The sequence below is a fragment of the Helianthus annuus genome, chromosome 8 (assembly GCF_002127325.2).
Source record: "Helianthus annuus cultivar XRQ/B chromosome 8, HanXRQr2.0-SUNRISE, whole genome shotgun sequence".
Lineage (NCBI taxonomy): Eukaryota > Viridiplantae > Streptophyta > Magnoliopsida > Asterales > Asteraceae > Helianthus > Helianthus annuus.
Genome location: NC_035440.2, coordinates 69,418,756 through 69,439,171, shown reverse-complemented (window position 1 = coordinate 69,439,171; position 20,416 = coordinate 69,418,756). Strand labels below are relative to the sequence as shown.

Below are 20,416 nucleotides of genomic sequence, written 5' to 3'. Positions count from 1 at the left end.
ATTTAAGAGAGTTAAAACTATAAACAACAAGATTGGGGAAGAGTTAAAGTTAGCATTAAATCTTGAAAATACTACGAAACAAGTAGTTTAAATAACAAAAACTATTACTTTCTCATAATCAGAACACAAAAGCGTTATTTTTCTATAAACCATCGCATCGTTTATGGATCAGGCGGTTTTTTTTTTGTTGCCAATGAGCATCGTTTATGGATTAGACTCCCTTTTTTGCCAATAAGATGTAGCTCAACTGGTATTGGAGGTTAAGTGAAGAGTTAGGCTGAAAACCACATGTCTCAAGTTCAAATCTTATCTCAAGCAGGTTTTATCATAGTGAGCCTTCGGACGATCGATTTTCTCTATAATTGAAGAAGTTGGGTTTGTGCTACCCAGCTCTCTATATGCGGTCGCAGGCGTATAACGTTACCTTTTATCATTGGGCTACGTCATATAACCGGAATTTTATTCATCGGTCGTAAAAAAATTGGATATCAACTCTTTTACATTGTCGAATAATATAGTATAAATATAAATCTATAATTTATAAAAGATATAGCTATATTTACAAAACTAGCCCTTCAACTTTCCATCCGTATCTCAGCATCACCCCACCTCTAAACACAAAACTCGATAAAGCAAACACCTTACTTTCCTCCAATCCTCCCCCACACCCACACCCACACCCACACCCACACCCACACCACTACTCCACACTTTAATGTCACTCATCCTTCCCAACCCCCACCCACCCTCCCTTCCATTTCACAATAACTAAACTCCCACAATGAACTACTGGTTGTTATTGCTGTTACCTTTATTCTCATTCCTGCCCCTCCTGCCCGCATTGCCCAACACAGACCCCGTACAGTCTTTCCACCCAAACCCCACACCACCAGCCACCACTATCCCCGCCTTTCCCGAACAGTCGGAAGACTCAGGATGCCCTTTAGATCTCCCCAACGACCTCTTCAAAAACGTCAAATCGGCTTGCACTGGGAAACACGCCTCCGGTCAGCTTAGACGCTCAAGGTGCTGCCCGGTCCTCGCCGCCTGGCTATACTCCGCCTACTCCGCAACCGCACTGGGCAAGACGATCAAACAACCGCAGCAAACGGCGTCGTACTACGACCTCCCTCTCCTCCCCAACGACTCCGAGACGTGCATTGACAGCCTGGAGAACCGACTAAAGAGTAACGGAATAGAGTTGACCAGAGTTAACGAGTCCTGCGACGTCGTTTACTGCGAATGCGGCATCCGATTGCACCAGTTGTCCTGTCCGGAAGCGTTTTCGGTGAATTCCGGCGGAGATTTGGTCGGAAATCATGTGGTGCAGAGGTTGGAGAAGGATTGCTTGAATAATGTGGCGGTTAATGGGTTTCCGGGTCTTGATGGATGCTCCAAATGCTTGAAGACTCTTCATTTGGTTAGTATCAATTTCACTGTTTTCATTCATATTAGGCTTCTGAATCTGATTATTGATTGTGTTGTTACATTTGGTAAAGTCTTTATCATGCTTGTGACATTCAACTTCTACTTCTCACGCGCCGCATTCGTGTGTGGTATACACGCTCTCATCCTGTTTGGCTAAGTTTATTTAACTCAAAAGAATTTTTATGAAAATTACTTATTCCCTTTGGATTAGCTTATAGGGTGAGAAAAGTCATAAATTAATAATTTGTTTTTTAAAAAGTGTTTGTCTTAATTTATTCATGTAAGATTGGAAGGTATGGAATGGAGGAGGCAAGTCCTCCAAGGATGGGCCGCCACGTAAGCGGGTGTGAGGATGGGCCTAAAGAAGATGGACATAGTAGGTGGGGGATGAACCCCCTTTATATATATGTATATATGTATGTATAGGTGTGTGTGAGGGGGTGAGGCCTGGCTTGGGCGGCTCTGGGCGGACGAAGAGGACGGGCGACGGAGCAAGGGGGCGGCGGCACGAGGACGGTCCTGGGACGAGCCCCATACCGTCTGGTCTAAAATAACTAAAAGTCATAAGCAACTTCAAAAAGTCACTCTTGCTAACTTTTCAAAAAGTCACTCTTGCTAACTTTTCAAAAGTAACTTTTCCTCCTATGCAAAAGTCATTTTGAAAAGTGATTATGAGTTTGTCAAACACTTTTTCTTCTTAATAGTTTTTTTGTAAAAGCCGATAAGTTATAAGGAGGTGTTGAAAGGTTTAGCCAAACACCCCCTTTTTTATGTCAGGCACGACTAAGTTCGTCATTGCTATATTTAAACAAATATATTTATTTATGTGATCATATTTTTATGCACATAATAGATCATATTTTTATGCACATAATAAAACATATAGCTTTTAGTTACTGTTTTCATAATATACTATATAATAATCTTTGTAACATAGTTTTTATTTATTAGTCAAATTGGATTCATATCGTTAGTTTTACCGGTGGCCATATTTCCTTTTTCATTTTTATTTTCAATGGCAATTTAACTTGCATAATCATCGCTCAATTTCTCTTACAAGGAATGTGTGTTTCCCCCATTTCGGTCATAATCATCCATTGTGAGCCAAATCAAGTGAAAATCAAATGTAAACCTATGCGAGCCGGATGGCTTTTGGAAATGGAAGTGAAAATTATCAGTGTGATCAAAACTGTTAGTATAGATTAGTATCGGCCAGTGTCATAATTTGGATTAATAAAATCCAATTTGCGTATTTATAATACACAATAGAAATTATCATATTTATTTTAACAACACGCTTGACTAGGGTATGTAAAGTTGGAGCTCCATACTATTTAGGCTCAAGCTCGTTTAAGCCGACTCATTATGAAGTTTTTGTGAGCCGATTTGGATATACCTCTGCGTTTATTGCAAAATAAAAGTTATGCCCACCATCTTTACATAAGGTGACTGATTTATTGTTATATGCAGCTTAACAAGGGTGACACAAACAAATCAGAGGAGAGAAGCAGTAAAATGCACAACGAGGATTGCGAGCTGATGGGTCTGACCTGGCTTCTGGCGAAGAACAGGTCAACGTATATACGCACAGTTTCTGCTGTTCTGAGAGCCACAATGATGAACACAGATGGTGATTCCATTCCTGAGTCATGCACACTCAACAGTGATGGAATGCCATTAGCCGTTGATTCCTATGAAATCAACGGTTCTCCTTCATTATCCACTCTGTTCCTTTCATCTCTCACCGTCTCTTTAGCTTTACCGTTGCTTTACGTCTCCAGTCACCAACTGTTTTATAGCATGTAGGCTGCAATGGGGATCTTGTGTTCAGTTCTATGTATTTGTTGTTAGGTTTGTTCATGGAAATGTAATTCTGTTTAAATTTGTTAAATATTATATTTTCTTAAAATACAAGTTTGGTCTGAGAAATTTTATATAAAGTTAGTAAAAAAGTTGCCTTGTTTTAATTTTTATAAAATCATTTAATATATTCTTCTAGGGTTTTACTCGTCAATGTAGGCAGATCATAACCTATCACGAGGATTACTATATTGTACAATAAAAAAGTAGGTTTTAGAGTCGTGCGAAATGAAGAAATGTTTGTCCTCATCCCACTCTCTCTGGACTCTTCCTGTAGCGTACATTTGTTCATAGGTGCACCGTGCCCATATGGATCTCTGGCAACAAAACAAAATGTTTTTGTTGGTATCTATTTATTGTATAAAAATAAAAAATTTAGGGAATAGTACTTTGGATTTTCTTTCTTATTGGAGGTTAGGTTTCGAGATATATAGAATTCGTTTGTATGTTTTGAGAAACATAACATCAGGTGTGTATTTATTATTGTAATTTGATACGTTGAGAGAGGAGTCTTGTAAATCCGTTCTTATAGGTCAGTTGTAGCAAGTTGATCCTCCATCCTTTCATCACAAGTTTTGTTCATATTGATTACCGTTAGGCAGCGTGTCCCAATCATCTTTGGAATGTGAAAAAATTCTGATGAAGACATCAAAAATGGAACTTCAAATATTTTGGACGGATATTTGGGGAGTAAACTGCGATTTTGGTCCCTGTGGTTTGGGCAGTTTTGCCATTTTAGTCCAAATCTCAAACTTTTTAAATCTGGGTCCCCGTGGTTTGCATTTTGTTGTCATTTTAGTCCAAAACTCAAAATCTCATTTTTGACTGTTTTAAGGCCCCTTTTTTGTCTTTATCTGCAGGGTAGTTTGGTCCATTTAATTTTCATTAAACCAATTCCTTTATTAAAAAACTCACATAATATAAATACCCCCTACCATCATCATCTACCACCACCAGCATCATCTACCAATAAATCTAGGGTTTACTTAATCGATCTTGCTAATCCCAATCCTCTTCACCACCGCTGCGTTCCTAAAACCGTCACCACCGCCACTTGCCGCATGCTTCATACACATTCCTCCGCCTCTGTCACCGGATCTCTGCTGATTATTATGTTGTTCTACACCTGTCATATAGTTCTTCACTTCTGTTCTTATCATCTCTTGCATCACAGACAAAAACTCCGCACTAAACGGAGTCAAAACCTTTTCTGGTTGCTCCACTGCCGCGGCCGGAGCTGCCGAAGGTACCGGATCTCGTAATACCTTTAGCTGACGCATCGCCGTTGAAATCGCCATCGGAATTGACGTCATCACGTCTGCGTTGTTGCTGTTGTTGTTTAGGTTTAGGTTTTGATGATTTTCAACTTGAATCTGACGTAACGACATCGTGTGAAGTGGTACTGGCGGAGGTAACTAGCTCGCTACCGGCGACTGCGACGGAGATGGCGGCATTAGTTGCATCGGCGTCGCGTTTGCCGTAGCCGCAACCGTAACTGCTTCATTTTCGACTCCAGGAAGCGACAAACTCAACGAAGTCATCGAATCTTTCACCGACGATGACGTGAGGTTCTCAGTGAGGTTCTCAGTGAGGTTGAGGCTCCACAAGTGCAAACCACCATTGTCGTTCTTCGATCTCCTGTGGGTTAGGTTTTTTTTTTTGGGTTTGATCTCTGGTTAGGGTTTCGATTGGGAGGTTTGTAACACCTCGAAAAATTTCGTCCAATAATGTCTTGACACGTGTCATAAGGTTCCGGTATGTGAAAGTGTACTTTAAAGGGACTAAAAGTGACAAACGGTGAAAACTATGGAACGTAAGGGTCTAAAGTGTCAACAATGGATAAATAGACTCTATGATAACCCTACATAATGTTCATAACCTTAAACGGATGGTTCATGGATCATACGACGCGGAAATTGCACAAAAGTGAGGAATTACAAACTATAGGGGCCAAAAGTGTCAACATGTTGAATTTATACCTCTGAGTGAACTTTTGGCAGACCCGAAGCTTTATAATGCTAAAATATACTCACTACAATATGTGGTAAAAATTTCATGAAGTTTCGTCAACGTATGAGAAAGTTATGGCCAAAACCGTACTTGAGGGACTAAAAGCGTCAACGTCGAATTTCATGACTTTTCGGTTGAGCGCAAAGTTATCCGAGGACATTTCCATGTTGGTAAATGTCCCAAGGTTCTTAAAAACCAAGTTTGGGGGTTTACGAGTCAAAATAAGTAGCCGAAACATCGCGTGCAAGGACAGGGACCAAATCTGCCAATGTTTGAAAGTTTTTGGGCCTGCAGACCCCAGGCGACCCGCCTGGGAATCCTTAGGCGGGCCGCGTGAGACTATCAGAAGCAAAATTTCGCGAAAATTGCAATTCTGGTCCGAATTTGAAGTGCATAACAGCTCATGGCACCTCCAAAAGCTCCAATAAACATCCTTGCATGCCTATGGCAACAGTAACCTATCCTCAACCTCTGATTTCAGCTTTAAATCAGATCAAAGCCCCATTTCTTGGCATTCCCTTTTGTGATCAAGAAGCTCATTTGCAAGAACTCTCTCCCAAGCATTTCTGGAACATTTCTGGACATCAAGGCCGATTCCTAGTGTTATCTAAGAATCAATAGGACCCTTGTAAGCTTCTAATTCAATCTCTAATTCGTTCTTGCATCGATTATTAGTAAAAGTCAAACTGGTTGTTCTTATACTTTGACTTTTAAACGAGTTTTACTCAGTCTTTTCTCGAATTGAAACCACATATGTGTTGGTATTCATGTGGGAAACAAACCCTCAAAAGGGTATTCTCTGATTCCCACTTTATGCATGCCGATTGTCGAGTCAAACTTGTTTCTAATAAGTCAACAGAAGATGTTTTTGCAAAAATAAGCTTAGATGGTAATATAAAGGACATGCAATCTGTTTGATCATCATAAATAACTTATAATATATGTAAGAATGTGTTTTATCATAATAAACTCGACAATCTTTAGTATAAATACGAATCGGAACCGAAAGTCTTGTAAAACGACCATTTCGTAGACTATCAATTCGGATTCGTACATGCATGTTTGAGATCTGTATTGGAGAGTATTTTGAACCATTTTTTATTTTGGTAAAACTTTCTGGAATTTTGTTGATTGAGTCTATACTTAGCCGATTCAAATGCATGTTTCCAATTTATACATAAAGTTGACTATTTTGCCCTTTTTGAGATAAAACGTGATTTTTTGGAAAAGTGAAAGAGTAGAAATCTTTATTTCTAATATATAAACTTGCACCAAAAATTTCGGATCAGTTGGTGGTCCAGATTTTGAATTATGGCCATTAGCGTAAAACTATATCTTAAAGTTACATAAACGGCCATTTTCGCGTATGACCCACTTCTGGCCACGTTTTGATATAAAACTTTTTACCCACTGATGTATTATAATATTTTGGGATTTTTGATGATTTTTAATTAATTTTTGGCTGAACGTATCTTAGATCGCTTAGTCGATTCGGTTTATGTCGGTTTTGACCGTTAAAGCCATAAAATGAGTTTTATACCTTCTTTTGACCCGAACCTTTTCCTACTGTTTTTATTTGTTGAATAAAGTATTTTAAGTATTCTGGAAATATAAAAATCTCAGCTTTTCTTTGAAAACCCGAAAACGCCCTTAAATCGCATTTTTAGCGTTTTAAGCGCATAGTAAGCGTTATACTCGGTTTAAACATATAAGACTTATACCTACTGATGTAATTAGTATATTTTCATATAATAACAGTAAGTATAAGTATATGAACTCAGATTTCCAGTTTTGGCATTTTTAGCCCTTGTGAAATTACTAAAATACCCCTGCGGTGCATAGTTTGATTTTAAATGACAAGTTTGGTATATGGGTCATACCCTACTGCTATAATATGTTAAATGAAGTATATTTACTGTATAAACCAGACCCGAAACTCAGATTTCTAATATGACTCTTTTATAATCTTTTAAATGACCAAAATGCCCTTATAAGGCATAAATTGAGTTTAAAATTATTCCGGGCAATATAGAACATAACTTACTGATGTTATATCATATTTAAAGCATATTATCTCAGGGAACTTGCATTTGACTCTTTTGGTTACCCGTAACGCCCTTTTTGCGTTCGGTTCGGTTTACGTAACTAGTTTGCGTAAATTGACCGAAACGGGTCAAACGTTATCATTTTTATCTCAAAATCCAGAATGTATTGAGTATACCCATATTATACAAGTATTCAAACTTGTCGGGTCTAAATCACATTCTATCCGGTCTTTCGCTTAATCATGCGTCTTAACCGTATATTTCCTTAAAACTAACCGGTCTAAGCTTAGGCTTAATTAAAGACCCGTTAGTATTCTAATTGGTTATTTATACCATCGTTCCAGACTAGAGATTTCCGGTAAATTGTACCTACGCTTACTTAGGAATACGGCTGAGTTATTATTCTTGCTATTTAAGACAGGAGCTAGCTCAGGTAAATACTTTTAACTTATTTTCCCTTATACGGGCTTGGGATACGGTATTATAAAAATACCGCTTGGTCGGGTGTAGAAACTGTTTAATCGGAGATGATTAAATTGCATAATCCCGTTTTAATCTGTGTTGATTGATAACAAATAACATTGGGGGTTAATGACCGTGTCCTGGATATCCTTGGCTCATTTTAAAAAGTGAATGGCCACGACGTAAGCACAAGGTGTAGACAGAACACCTCCTGTTGCATATGTATAACGTATACTCACTCGTGAGATTATCTTCTTGTGAGATTATATTTGTGGTGTGTCGATTAATCTTGTCCGGCTTGTATTGTATAATCACCGGCCCTAAATGTTGGACAACCATGTAAATCGGATACAAGATTTTTATTAATAAAATTGTCCCAAGTATAAAGATTAATTTTGCCTCTGTGCATTTTAATCAATGTGTCAAGATATTTTGTGCCGTTTGCACTCGAATCACTTTTCAAAATCTTTTTCCAAAATGAGTCAGTTACTTGTATTTACCAGTGTAAACTGACGTATTTTCCAAAAGGTTAAGTGACAGGTACTATGCGTAATTGGCTGGGAGCTCGGGGCGTCACTAGGGAATCTTGCAAGTCCTAGATGCCTAAAGTCTATTGAACAGTTTTCTATTATTGATCCGCCTGTGGATCCTTTACCTTCCGTTGTAATACTTTGACATTACTTATATTCGGAATGTAATATATTTATCTTTTGCTTCCGCTGTGCATTATTATATTGTGTTGTTTGTCTATGATGACGCCAACTACGTCACTATACTCCCCACCGGGCCCACCGGTGACACGTGGAAAATTGGGGTGTGACAGGTTGGTATCAGAGCCAACGCTGAGTGAATTAAACACTATCCTAATGTGTTTAATCTCAGTGACACAATTGCACATACTTGAGTCTAGAGTTAACATAGGAATACTCCCGATTCTAATCTGGAATTACTGCTTCCGATTATTTTTATTGGATACGTCGCCAAGCGAAGAAGCCGTAATAGGAGTTCTCCACACCGGAGCCCAAGACGCTGAGTCTCGTACCGCGGCTAAAATGGAACGAACATCCAAGGAGAAAGCATTCAGAAATAGGATGAAGAAGAAACTCCTTTTACTGAAAATCGTTTTCCTTATTGGTCCTTATAAGGATATAATTATCTTTTAATGCCTACGGGCCAAACTTATTTAAAACATCCATTAGTGATGTAGTGCCTACGGGCCAAACTTATTAAACATCCAATAGTGATGTAGCGCCTACGGGCCATACTAATTGTCATATAAGACAAAAGGCAGTGGTGGTCTATGACTCCCTGTCAAGAAAAGGTAATGAACTTTGATTCACACCTAAATGCCTTGATCCCAGACGATCATGGCTTATAAATTGAACTTGTCCTCGTGACTAAGCCTTTTGTGCTATTACTAAATGCCTTGATCCCAGACGATCATGGCTTATAATTAAACTTGTCCGCGTGACTAAGCCTTTTGTGCTATTACTAAATGCCTTGATCCCAGACGATCATGGCTTATAAATTAAACTTGTCCGCGTGACTAAGCCTTTTGTGCTATTACTAAATGCCTTGATCCCAGACGATCATGGCTTATAAATTAAACTTGTCCGCGTGACTAAGCCTTTTGTGCTATTACTAAATGCCTTGATCCCAGATGATCATGGCTTATAAATTAAACTTGTCCGCGTGACTAAGCCTTTTGTGCTATTACTAAATGCCTCGATCCCAGACGATCATGGCTTATAAATTAACTTGTCTACGCGACTAGGCCATTTGTGCTATTATTAACTTATAAATTAGGATTTATGATAAAATCCTGAATAAAAAATAAATATCCTTCCTTCCCTGCCAGTAGGCATTTTTTTTAAAAAAGAACCTTAAGGGTGAAATCTAGCCTAAGCGGCCAAGATGGTGAAACCTACCCAAGGGATTCAGATCCTTGTTAACGCCTAAGAACGTGTTAGCACTCCTGACAAATGTGATTCGATAAATCACAACAATCAAACTTATATTGGATTCTTCCAATTTTCTTATCTAGCCTAGTGATTTAGAAATCATGGCTTGTGTCATCCTATAAGATGATCACATTATAAACATCCGATAGTGATGAAGTGCCTCCGGGCTAAACTTGTTGTCCGATAAGACAACGACAGTGGTGGTCTTGACCTCCTGTCTAAAAGTGTTGGACCAGGTCCAAGCATAATAGTCGGTAGGATCCATACGATCTCGACTAATAACATCTGAGATGATGATCATATTATAACCACCCCTCAGAAGGGAAATGCCCACGGGCTATACCTATTGTCCTAAAAGACAAACGACAGTTGAAGTCTACAACTCCCTGTCAAGAGAAGGTAATGAACGTGATTCGAACCTTAAATGCCTCAATTCTCTGAAATCATGGCTTACAAAAATTTAGAACTGTCCTTGTGACTAGGCCTTATGCGCCACTCTAATATCCTTAATGTTTTATAACTAGGATAAATTATAATGGAAAATACTAATTAAATATAAATAATAAGTTAACCAATATGGTTTATATTACCATGGTTGATAAATCGTCAAAGATGATGATTCCATAGCAATCTCTAAATGAGTCATTGTTAATAATTATGTAGCAATCGAGCTACATGGCTGGATTAGATGAAGTTAACAGTCGTTTGAAGAAGAGCAATAATACTACCGGAATTAATGTAACTGGAGCAGAACTGCAGGCAATAATAGATTATGCTGTTACTCGAGCTCTTGATCGACAGAATGATGAATCAAATGATACCCACTCCAAGACTCTATCTATGGCTCATAGTAAGCCCCCTCCTGAAACGCATGAGTCAAGGGAGGACGATGATCATGACTTGTCAAATCAAAGGAGTATTCCGTCTAGACAAGTTGTGTTTCATCAAGAGGCACCAGTTAAGACCTGTTCATATAAATATTTTGTCTCCTGCAAGCCCAGAGACTTTACAGGAGAAAGTGGGGCCATCGATTGCATGACATGGCTCGATGAGATGGACGCCGTTGTTGACATCAGTGGTTGTGCGGAACAAGATGTTGTGAAATTTGTTTCACAATCATTTAAAGGAGAAGCGTTGGCATGGTGGAGATCATTGCTCCAAGCCACGGGGAAAGTTCTACTCTACAACTTATCTTGGGGCCAATTTGTTGCTTTAGTCAAGGAAAACTACTGCCCTCAGCATGAAGTAGAAAAGATAGAATCAGACTTCTTGACTTTGGTCATGGAAAATTTGAATTGTCCGGCATATGTGACAAGTTTCAACACTATGTCCCGCCTAGTTCCTTATTTAGTCACCCCTGAACCTAAACGCATAGCGCGTTTCATTGGAGGTCTAGCACCAGAGATAAAAGGAAATGTTAAAGCATCTAGGCCAACCACATATAGGTCCGCGGTGGACTTATCCTTATCTCTCACCTTAGATGCAATCAGAATTAAGTCTGTTAAGGCTTCTGGCGAGAGAAGAAGAGAAAGAGAGGAGGAAAACTCTCATCAAACTAACAAGAAGAAGAAGGGAAGCTCGGAGCGTGGGAAAGATTCCGAGTTTAGGAAGAACTCGAGTCAGTCTAATAATAGACCCAAATGCAATAACTGCAAAAAGCAGCATTTTGGAAAATGTACAATAGACCCACGCGCCAAATTGTGTGGAATTTGCAAGACCAAAGGCCACAAAACCTTAGATTGCAAGGGGTTAAAGAACGCCACATGCTACAACTGTAACGAGGAAGGGCACATCAAAACCAACTGCCCAAAGCTTATAAAGAAGCCTGAGAGGCCAGGAAATCAAATGCATGAGTCTTCCGAATGAATGCTAGGAAGGATAACTATATAGCAGGTACTTTTCCTTATCAAGCAGTTTATGCAGAAATTTAATTGATACTGACACATGTGATTCAATAATGAACGATCATTGTTGAGAACTGTTGTATCCGTCTTGGTAGGACTTCGGTCATTCTATACGAAGTAGAAATTGGCCGATGACACTTTAGAAAATGCTCCAACAAACCTTAGATGGATATTTTATATCTAAATAGGAGTCACTCTTTTCTGATATTCCTATGGCAAGCTTTCAAGCTCCCTAAATTCTTTAATATAATAAAGTCAGATGTGACGTTTTGATCCTCTGTCAGAAAGGTAATGGACTAGGTCCAAACCTTTAATGCCATTGATGGTCTTTTGCGACCTAGGCTAAATAATATTAATATATCTTAAATAACGTTCATTAAGAATGTTAGTGCTATAATAGCCTGTCTAGGTGATTGACCCCATGGTTAGTATATATCAAGGCCATCAGAGTGAAAAATAGCAGTTGTGGATTTCAACTAAGAAATTGTTTTATTGGTATTAGGAACCAATATCGAGTATGGCAAACTCGGGTAAGATAACAGTCAATCGCGCCATTGATGACGCGACACATGCTAATGATGCTGAAATTGTAAACCTTAGAATTTCCAAAGATGTTCTTCAAAATATGATAGACGCAGCCGTTGGAAAAGCTGTGAAGAAGGCTGTGAAAAAGTTAAAGGAGCCCCATGCTGCTCGGTCCAAGTTTTATCTAGGACCACATTTCCTTGCTCTTAAGGAGGATCTCGTTCATGCCTCGGATGCAAAGGATGAACTAAAAAGGAAAAGGGAGGTAGATAACTCCCAGAGTTCTAAGAAAAAGAACAAACAAAAGTCCGACCAGAAACCAGCATGTGAGACCTGCAAGAAGCGCCATTATGGGAAATGCAGGTTCGAACCAAGATCCAAATCACAGCCCAGGGCTTGTTGGATCTGCAAGTCTAAGGGACATAAAGCATTGGACTGTAAGGGCATGAAGAATGCAGTTTGTTTTGGCTATAATGAGAAAGGCCACATCAAGACTACGTGCCCTAAATATGTCAAAGGAAATGCGGCGGAGGAAGTAAAGCCAAAAATTGAAAACGCCTAAAGTGCCTAAGCTGGCCCATAAATAATGACATCAGGTACAATTCCTTGTCGTTTTATCAGTAATTTAAATGCTAAGAGTTTTATTTTGGTTCGGATACCAGTAAATCCTTCGTAAACTATAAGTATATCAGATTTTTTTTAAAACTCTTCATAAGGACTCCATATATTAAATATGAGGTATAAATTACCAATGGAATCTTTAATGACCTCTCTCGCATCCTCGGAGAAAATCCTTTCAGAAGAATCTGGAGTACTTTTCCCCAGAAAGAGTACGACAATATATATTATTTATTTTATTTTATTATTTTTCTCATTGTTTTCTATCGTCTGCGAATGCCAAACTATGTTTGATAAGAGTGCCATATGAGGATTTGCGTATCCTAGTGCGTCCCATAGATTGCTTCCATGCCTGATCAGTATGGAGGTTTAATGCATGGGATCCCCGAAGATATCCCAATAGTCATATTGTACTAAAGTCGACTAGTAGTATTCAAAGAAGATATCCTATATAAAAATGTCCTTATAAGTATCTCTACTTAGGGCATCTTTGCAATGGTAAAAGGAATGTGTCATTTATCTGACACCGACAGCGATAGATGAGCCAAAGCCTGAGAGTACGGAAATCTCTGACACCTTTATGTGTCATAATTAGCTTCCTTATAAGAATTACCATGTTCACCTCTTGAGAGGCAAGTAGAGTTAAGATCTATATCCCATTTCGGGTTATTCTATTATGAAACCTTCAAGGTAGCTAGTACCATCATTGGAAGAATCGAAACCCCGATTAAATAAGTTTTAAAATAAAGGATTCATATAGCCTAACTCGATATCCTGAAGGAATCGGTATTGTTAATTAAGAAAGACGGTTCATTCTGCTTATGCATTGAATACCGCAACCCAAATTAGGCAACAATTAAGAATTTCCATCAGCTTCCCAGGATCGTCGATTGTTCGACTAACTGTGAGAATTAACTATCCCTTAAGATTAGTTTTAAGTAATGGTTGGAATAACCATTTTACATTTAAGATAAGCTTTTCTATAATAGTTGATGTATAAGTATCAAGGCTGCTCCTTGGGAGACCTTGTATAGATAAGATATTAAACATCTATTGCCAGACAAAAAAAAATTGGTAAGTCCAATTATCAGGATCTGAAAGTTGCCTTGGAAACAACGAATAAGATCGAGCAAATCCATAACCATCTATAAGTTGCCAGTATTCGGCAGAGAATCAAGGATTCATGGAAATAGCAACCCTCCTAAGTCTTTGTTAAGAAATAAGGTTCATCAAAGACATCACCCTGGAAGGGTGTGCTAAATTAATAAGTAAAAGGCTAGTTAAGCTCTGATTATATATAAAAAAAAAAATCATTCGAAGGAATCGAATGTATCATAGAACATATAACTTATGAGCTAAAGGCCTATTTAAGGAGCTTGATGGAGCTCGCGATGTATTACACCCTAAGGATTAAGGGATGTGTTTCGCCAATAGGTCAAGAAGCACTATCACATAATGATTGGAAGACTTGTGATATAATGATAAACCCGTATCAAATGCGGATCCAAGGCGCAAAGATCTTCACGTCGAAGTAGGTGAAAAAGTGTTACTTAAGGTATCACCTTGGAAAGGTGTGATGCGAATTGGAAAGAAAGGCAAGCTAAGCCCGAGGTACATAGGGCCTTTCGAGATAATCAAACGTGTCGGGGCAGTTGCTTACAAGTTAAACTTGCCTGAAGGACTTAGCGCTATTCGTAATGTGTTCCACATCTGTAATTTGAATAAGTGTTTCGCTGACGAATCACTGGTTATACCGCATACAGATATACACATAGACGAGAGTCTAAAGTTGTGGAAAAACCTTTGTCGATTGAGGATCGACAGGTAAAGAAGCTTCGAAGGAAGCATGTGCCTATTGTTAAGGTCAAATGGGATGCCCGTAGAGGACCCGAATATACGTGGGAAGTGGAATCCACGATGAAAGAAAAGTACCCTCATTTGTTTCAGTAAATCTCGGGGACGAGATTTCTTTTAAGGGGGTGAGGATGTAACACCTCGAAAAATTTCGTCCAATAATGTCTTGACACGTGTCATAAGGTTCCGGTATGTGAAAGTGTACTTTAAAGGGACTAAAAGTGACAAACGGTGAAAACTATGGAACGTAAGGGTCCAAAGTGTCAACAATGGATAAATAGACTCTATGATAACCCTACATAATGTTCATAACCTTAAACGGATGGTTCATGGATCATACGACGCGGAAATTGCACAAAAGTGAGGAATTACAAACTATAGGGGCCAAAAGTGTCAACATGTTGAATTTATACCTCTGAGTGAACTTTTGGCAGACCCGAAGCTTTATAATGCTAAAATATACTCACTAGAATATGTGGTAAAAATTTCATGAAGTTTCGTCAACGTATGAGAAAGTTATGGCCAAAACCGTACTTGAGGGACTAAAAGCGTCAACGTCGAATTTCATGGCTTTTCGGTTGAGCGCAAAGTTATCTGAGGACATTTCCATGTTGGTAAATGTCCCAAGGTTCTTAAAAACCAAGTTTGGGGGTTTACGAGTCAAAATAAGTAGCCGAAACATCGCGTGCAAGGACAGGGACCAAATCTGCCAATGTTTGAAAGTTTTTGGGCCTGCAGACCCCAGGCGACCCGCCTGGGAATCCTTAGGCGGGCCGCGTGAGACTATCAGAAGCAAAATTTCGCGAAAATTGCAATTCTGGTCCGAATTTGAAGTGCATAACAGCTCATGGCACCTCCAAAAGCTCCAATAAACATCCTTGCATGCCTATGGCAACAGTAACCTATCCTCAACCTCTGATTTCAGCTTTAAATCAGATCAAAGCCCCATTTCTTGGCATTCCCTTTTGTGATCAAGAAGCTCATTTGCAAGAACTCTCTCCCAAGCATTTCTGGAACATTTCTGGACATCAAGGCCGATTCCTAGTGTTATCTAAGAATCAATAGGACCCTTGTAAGCTTCTAATTCAATCTCTAATTCGTTCTTGCATCGATTATTAGTAAAAGTCAAACTGGTTGTTCTTATACTTTGACTTTCTGATTAAACGAGTTTTACTCAGTCTTTTCTCGAATTGAAACCACATATGTGTTGGTATTCATGTGGGAAACAAACCCTCAAAAGGGTATTCTCTGATTCCCACTTTATGCATGCCGATTGTCGAGTCAAACTTGTTTCTAATAAGTCAACAGAAGATGTTTTTGCAAAAATAAGCTTAGATGGTAATATAAAGGACATGCAATCTGTTTGATCATCATAAATAACTTATAATATATGTAAGAATGTGTTTTATCATAATAAACTCGACAATCTTTAGTATAAATACGAATCGGAACCGAAAGTCTTGTAAAACGACCATTTCGTAGACTATCGATTCGGATTCGTACATGCATGTTTGAGATCTGTATTGGAGAGTATTTTGAACCATTTTTTATTTTGGTAAAACTTTCTGGAATTTTGTTGATTGAGTCTATACTTAGCCGATTCAAATGCATGTTTCCAATTTATACATAAAGTTGACTATTTTGCCCTTTTTGAGATAAAACGTGATTTTTTGGAAAAGTGAAAGAGTAGAAATCTTTATTTCTAATATATAAACTTGCACCAAAAATTTCGGATCAGTTGGTGGTCCAGATTTTGAATTATGGCCATTAGCGTAAAACTATATCTTAAAGTTACATAAACGGCCCTTTTCGCGTATGACCCACTTCTGGCCACGTTTTGATATAAAACTTTTTACCCACTGATGTATTATAATATTTTGGGATTTTTGATGATTTTTAATTAATTTTTGGCTGAACGTATCTTAGATCGCTTAGTCGATTCGGTTTATGTCGGTTTTGACCGTTAAAGCCATAAAATGAGTTTTATACCTTCTTTTGACCCGAACCTTTTCCTACTGTTTTTATTTGTTGAATAAAGTATTTTAAGTATTCTGGAAATATAAAAATCTCAGCTTTTTTTGAAAACCCGAAAACGCCCTTAAATCGCATTTTTAGCGTTTTAAGCGCATAGTAAGCGTTATACTCGGTTTAAACATATAAGACTTATACCTACTGATGTAATTAGTATATTTTCATATAATAACAGTAAGTATAAGTATATGAACTCAGATTTCCAGTTTTGGCATTTTTAGCCCTTGTGAAATTACTAAAATACCCCTGCGGTGCATAGTTTGATTTTAAATGACAAGTTTGGTATATGGGTCATACCCTACTGCTATAATATGTTAAATGAAGTATATTTACTGTATAAACCAGACCCGAAACTCAGATTTCTAATATGACTCTTTTATAATCTTTTAAATGACCAAAATGCCCTTATAAGGCATAAATTGAGTTTAAAATTATTCCGGGCAATATAGAACATAACTTACTGATGTTATATCATATTTAAAGCATAATATCTCAGGGAACTTGCATTTGACTCTTTTGGTTACCCGTAACGCCCTTTTTGCGTTCGGTTCGGTTTACGTAACTAGTTTGCGTAAATTGACCGAAACGGGTCAAACGTTATCATTTTTATCTCAAAATCCAGAATGTATTTAGTATACCCATATTATACAAGTATTCAAACTTGTCGGGTCTAAATCACATTCTATCCGGTCTTTCGCTTAATCATGCGTCTTAACCGTATATTTCCTTAAAACTAACCGGTCTAAGCTTAGGCTTAATTAAAGACCCGTTAGTATTCTAATTGGTTATTTATACCATCGTTCCAGACTAGAGCTTTCCGGTAAATTGTACCTACGCTTACTTAGGAATACGGCTGAGTTATTATTCTTGCTATTTAAGACAGGAGCTAGCTCAGGTAAATACTTTTAACTTATTTTCCCTTATACGGGCTTGGGATACGGTATTATAAAAATACCGCTTGGTCGGGTGTAGAAACTGTTTAATCGGAGATGATTAAATTGCATAATCCCGTTTTAATCTGTGTTGATTGATAACAAATAACATTGGGGGTTAATGACCGTGTCCTGGATATCCTTGGCTCATTTTAAAAAGTGAATGGCCACGACGTAAGCACAAGGTGTAGACAGAACACCTCCTGTTGCATATGTATAACGTATACTCACTCGTGAGATTATCTTCTTGTGAGATTATATTTGTGGTGTGTCGATTAATCTTGTCCGGCTTGTATTGTATAATCACCGGCCCTAAATGTTGGACAACCATGTAAATCGGATACAAGATTTTTATTAATAAAATTGTCCCAAGTATAAAGATTAATTTTGCCTCTGTGCATTTTAATCAATGTGTCAAGATATTTTGTGCCGTTTGCACTCGAATCACTTTTCAAACTCTTTTTCCAAAATGAGTCAGTTACTTGTATTTACCAGTATAAACTGACGTATTTTCCAAAAGGTTAAGTGACAGGTACTATGCGTAATTGGCTGGGAGCTCGGGGCGTCACTAGGGAATCTTGCAAGTCCTAGATGCCTAAAGTCTATTGAACAGTTTTCTATTATTGATCCGCCTGTGGATCCTTTACCTTCCGTTGTAATACTTTGACATTACTTATATTCGGAATGTAATATATTTATCTTTTGCTTCCGCTGTGCATTATTATATTGTGTTGTTTGTCTATGATGACGCCAACTACGTCACTATACTCCCCACCGGGCCCACCGGTGACACGTGGAAAATTGGGGTGTGACAAGGTTGAAGATGATGATGTAATTGATCTGCGATAAGGGGGTATTTATATTAGGGGTTTTTTAATAAAGGAATTGGTTTAATGAAAATTAAATGGACCAAACTACCCCTGCGGATAAAGAAAAAAAAGGGACCTTAAAACAGTAAAAAATGAGAGATTTTGAGTTTTGGACTAAAATGGCAACAAAATGCTAACCACAGGGACCCAGATTTAAAAATTTTGAGATTTGGACTAAAATGGCAAAACTGCCCAAACCACAGAGACCAAAATGGCAGTTTACTCGATATTTGGGTATCACATAAGTTTCACAAAATTTCTTAGAGTTAAATGTCATTTTAGTCCCTGTGGTTTGGGCCATTTTGCCAGTTTAGTCCAAAAGTTTCATTTTTCGCCCGTGAGTCTAAAAAAGTTTCACTGTTTCCATTTTAGTCCACTGGGTTAATTTCATCCATTTTTTCTGTTAACGAGAAGGCAAATCGCTCATTTTATATGTAATTATGTGAACTAGAAGGGCAATTCAGCTATATAAAATGACCGAATTGTCTTTCTCGTTAACAAAAATAATGGATGAAGTTAACTCAGTTGACTAAAATGGCAACGATAAAACCTTTTTGGACCCACATGCGAAAAATGAAACTTTTGGACTAAACTGACAAAATGACCAAACCACAGGGACTAAAATGGCATTTAACTCAATTTCTTTAAGTTTGGGACATGTATGGGGTTTGGTGATATAATTTTATTGTATTACAATATACTAGGTTATAACCCCGTGTATTACACGGGGTTGAATAAATAAATTTTATATACTAAATAATAAAAATATATATATCTTTAAAAACCTCATTTATTGTACGGGTTTAATAAATATAATTTTATATATTAAATAATAAAAAGTTATATCTATAAGAACCATATTGTACGGGTTGAATAAATGTAATTTTATATATTAAATAAAAAAGTTATATCTTTAAAACCACGTATATTACACGAGTTGAATAAATGTAATGTTGATAAAATAATACATCTTTAAAAAATCTCATTTATTACACGGGTTGAATAAATGTAATTTTATATACCAAATAATAAAAAAAATTACATCTTTAAAAGTATGCGCATTACACGGTTTGAATAAATGTAATTTTCTGTACTAAACAATAAAAATATATATATATCCTTAAAAAAACCCCGTATATTGTACGAATTGAATAAATCTAATTTTATATATCAAATAATAAAAAGTTATATTTTAAAAAACCTCATGTATTACATGGGTCGAGTAAATGTAATTTTGTGTAGTGAAAATAAAAATATTTAATATATGAATACAAAGTTTGGTTTTCGTGATAAAAATAGATTATTTTGTTGTTGCAAAATTTGTTAACGAAGTCTCAATAAATTTAACCATTTATTTAAAAACTCTGTAAATATATAAATGATAAATAATATTAGTTAATTTTATTTTAAGTTTCGTAAAATCTATTTGATACCAAACTAAAAAAAGTATTAATTCAAATAAATAATAAGTAAATTATCTTTATGGCCCCTGTGGTTATATCACTTTTACTATATTAGCCCAAAATAAGAATTTTTAACATACATGCCCCCATGGTCTCTATAACTAACCATTTTGACCCCTAAGTCTAACCATTTTGGCCCCCATGGTCTCTATAACTAAACATTTTGCCCCCATGATCTCTAGACTTAGGGGCCAAAATGGTTAGTTATAGAGACCATGGGGGCAGATATGTTAAAAATTCTTATTTTGGACTAATATAGTAAAAGTGATATAACCATAGGGGCCTAAAACGTAATTTACTCTAAATAATATTATAAATGAGATGGAGATTAAACTAAATAATAATTATCCATAAGATATTAAACTAATAATATTTAGTAGGATGGTTATCTATAATATAAGATATTAAATTAAATAATATTTAATAGAAAGGTTATCTATAATTAGTTAGAAGA

At 37.2% G+C, this 20,416-nt stretch overlaps 2 protein-coding genes across 2 annotated transcripts; one reads left to right on the top strand and one right to left on the bottom strand.

The window, feature by feature from the left end:
• The first annotated feature begins 664 nt into the window (after positions 1 to 664).
• Positions 665 to 3,368, top strand: LOC110873102 (uncharacterized GPI-anchored protein At4g28100). Its single transcript, XM_022122028.2, has 2 exons — positions 665 to 1,420; positions 2,899 to 3,368. Exons 1-2 carry the CDS (start codon positions 782 to 784, stop codon positions 3,232 to 3,234), a joined length of 975 nt encoding a protein of 324 aa, XP_021977720.1. The 5' UTR covers positions 665 to 781; the 3' UTR covers positions 3,235 to 3,368.
• An 850-nt stretch (positions 3,369 to 4,218) lies between these two features.
• Positions 4,219 to 10,412, bottom strand: LOC110870196 (transcription factor MYB73-like). Its single transcript, XM_035976025.1, has 3 exons — positions 10,357 to 10,412; positions 4,767 to 4,926; positions 4,219 to 4,703 (listed from the first exon to the last, which is right to left on the bottom strand). The coding sequence occupies exons 1-3, from the start codon at positions 10,410 to 10,412 to the stop codon at positions 4,275 to 4,277; spliced, it is 645 nt and encodes a 214-aa protein (XP_035831918.1). The 3' UTR covers positions 4,219 to 4,274.
• Between the last annotated feature and the right edge of the window lie 10,004 nt (positions 10,413 to 20,416).